The sequence below is a fragment of the Cyprinodon variegatus genome, unplaced genomic scaffold (assembly GCF_000732505.1).
Source record: "Cyprinodon variegatus isolate N-32 unplaced genomic scaffold, C_variegatus-1.0 Scaffold99, whole genome shotgun sequence".
Lineage (NCBI taxonomy): Eukaryota > Metazoa > Chordata > Actinopteri > Cyprinodontiformes > Cyprinodontidae > Cyprinodon > Cyprinodon variegatus.
Genome location: NW_015150552.1, coordinates 1,123,090 through 1,125,730, shown reverse-complemented (window position 1 = coordinate 1,125,730; position 2,641 = coordinate 1,123,090). Strand labels below are relative to the sequence as shown.

The 2,641-nt window shown below is 38.1% G+C and overlaps 1 protein-coding gene across 1 annotated transcript in view; it reads right to left on the bottom strand.

The window, feature by feature from the left end:
* The window catches only part of LOC107084388 (sodium-dependent lysophosphatidylcholine symporter 1-B-like), a 17,486-nt gene that overhangs the window by 4,153 nt on the left and 10,692 nt on the right, over positions 1–2,641 (bottom strand). Inside the window, exons 10-12 of the mRNA XM_015374198.1 lie at positions 1,127–1,210; positions 937–1,049; positions 714–857 (exon numbers count right to left, since the gene is read on the bottom strand). Coding sequence (XP_015229684.1) covers positions 714–857; positions 937–1,049; positions 1,127–1,210 — 341 coding nt within the window. The remainder of the gene's footprint in view (positions 1–713; positions 858–936; positions 1,050–1,126; positions 1,211–2,641) is intronic.

The window sequence follows — 2,641 nt, the reverse complement described above, 5'->3', positions numbered from 1 at the left end:
GTTTGGTTTATTGAAAGGTTTTTATCCGTCCCCTGTTAAAATTGGGTTTGGCTGTCATTTAAGCAGAGATTCTGATATATCTGCAGTGTTGGGACAATAAATCTGATATTCGCAGCGACGGCAGTGCTGCTGAAGCTCCTCGACAATGTTAGTAGCACCAAGAACAGTAGTGAGAAGTTCTGCATTCATTCTTTGCCTATTTTGTGTGTCAGCTGTAATGGTTGTTAGACGACAGAGCAGGAGCGGAGAAGGCTGGACCTGTTTGAATCCATAGCCAAACTCTTTCGGCCTTTTTAATTTTCCAGACTTTCAAGGACTCACACCAGATAGATTGGATCCTTCAAGGTTGCGGCCTTTAAAGTTTAACCCATTTAACTTTGCTTGAAATTGCAAACAAAATGTTGGCATTGGCATTGGTGGAGCTAGAGTAGGTGTGTGCGCCACCTGCTGGCCTGGAGGAGTAAAACTTGTGTCCATCTTTAACTACGCAAATGTCTAATTTTCATCCAACTTTAGAACTAAGCTCCACTCTGTGTTGATCTTTAACATGTTAATCTACAAAAATCTATTAGTTTAAATACTGTGATGATGTGTGCTCAATTAAAAACATATGTGGTATGAATGTCTATGCAAGTTGTTACAGTCTCTGAAAACAGTAATTTGTTTAATGATAATACAGGAGACACAATAATATAACGAATAAATAAACTTACTTTAAACTGAGAGTTGAAATGCCCAAAGACAAGCCAGAGGCAAACTTGATGAAGAACACATAGAAAGAATAGAAGAGCGCTTCATGACCGTGGATGTCTGGATTTTGAACTTTGAAGTCATCCACAACATCTGGAAGCATTGACCTGAAAGACAAACAACAGTTAACTCCTGACAAAACAGACAAAACAAGGAAAAGTTGCAGCGGATATTCTGGCTTCTCACCAAGGTAGGAGGAATGCTGCCGCCACGCTCACACCCGCCCCCACCGAGACCAGATAGGAAATGATCAGATGGCTCTGGACGGAGACTATCAGGATCATGAAGGGTACCGCCCACTGGAGGAACAGATAGAAATAAGTTATTATCCTGAGGAGGGGATTTTATTTCACAGATGAAAAAATAAAATACAGACCAAGATGCCGCAGTAAGTCGCCGTCTTCTTCCCAAACCGAGTCAGGAACCACTGCCACCACGGGATTGTTAAAGTTCCTGACAGCTAAAGAAATATGGTAAACACATAATGCTCAGTATGTGCCATCATCAAACAACTGCAATAACGGCAAAGATAGATTTGTAAGGATCCAATCCCAGAGACGCAGAAGCACCAAGTTCAATTTTTTTTCAAACATACTTTGCTACATTAATTAGATAAATAAAATATAAAATTACAGCCACTGCGTAGATAAAGCAAACAATTATAGAGAGCCTTTTTAAAAAATTTTGTAATTATTTTTAGTTTTTAAATGTGTTTATTTTATTATTTCTTTATCTATTTAATTTTTATATATAGTAATAATCTTATTTTTTTATATATTTATTTAATAAATTAAAAAATAATATTAAAATTAAAAACTAATAATAAAAAAGAAAATAGAGGAGAGAATTAAGAACATACACTTCTGACAAAAGATTTTAAAGATCACTTCAAATCTGTAGACTTTTAGTAATTGGACTGTAATAAGAGAAAAGGTGGTCATCATTAGAAAGCCTAGACAAGTTCAAAAAGTTATATGAAGGCTTGGATGTAAATTGTGAAAAAAGTTTTTTAAAGTTGAGTAGAAAAGATAAACCTAATAGACTCCTTAGTCAACTTGTAAAAACAAACATTTTTAGAATCTGGTGAACAATTGGAAAAATTTAATAAATCAATGGATGCAAAACGTTTTCAGGTTAAAAATGAGCTTTTATAGTGCCAATTGTCTCCAACTACTGAAGTTAAATAAAATAATCACACTTTAGACACATTTCTAATGGTAACGTGAAATATTCAGAACATCCGGTCATTAGACACTTTAGACAATGTGATCTTCATTTCAGCCTCCTCAGTTTTCCTTTCTAATCTAAAACTGTGCCCAGATTTATTTTTTAAACAATCCACTTAGGTTAAGAAATAAACAGGCTTAAGAATATGTCTACTTTTTATTTTATGGAGAAACACAAAAGGGCAGCTGACATCTCTGCAGACCCCACACATTCTGGACAAACTGTTCTATTTCATCCCTACTGACCGCCAGAGGCGGTGCTTCAAGCACTGAATGATCATTCATGCGCATGCGCAGGTCGAGTATTAATGACAACAAAGTCAGCTGTGACCTGCCGGGGACCCACGTGACTCTATATAGTCACGTGGCACCCGGCAATCAATCCCTTTTGTTCTTCTCGCGCGCAGGTGTGTTGAGTACAGGAGTGTGGTCGTGTGAAGCTGCTTGCTTCTGTGTATACCACTAGTTTCCTGGCTGCTTGTTGCTGGTAGCCCCGTGACCGGGTTTGGTCGGAGCTGCGGGTAAGTCTCGCCCTCCAGGGGCTGCACAAGCTGCTTTCACCTTACCAGATCTGCGGTGACTGGTCAGTTTTCGTTCTTTTCTCAGCAGTAGTTTACTGTTCGCTTTAATTTGCCATGTTAATTTTGTGGCTCTTTGGTCTCACG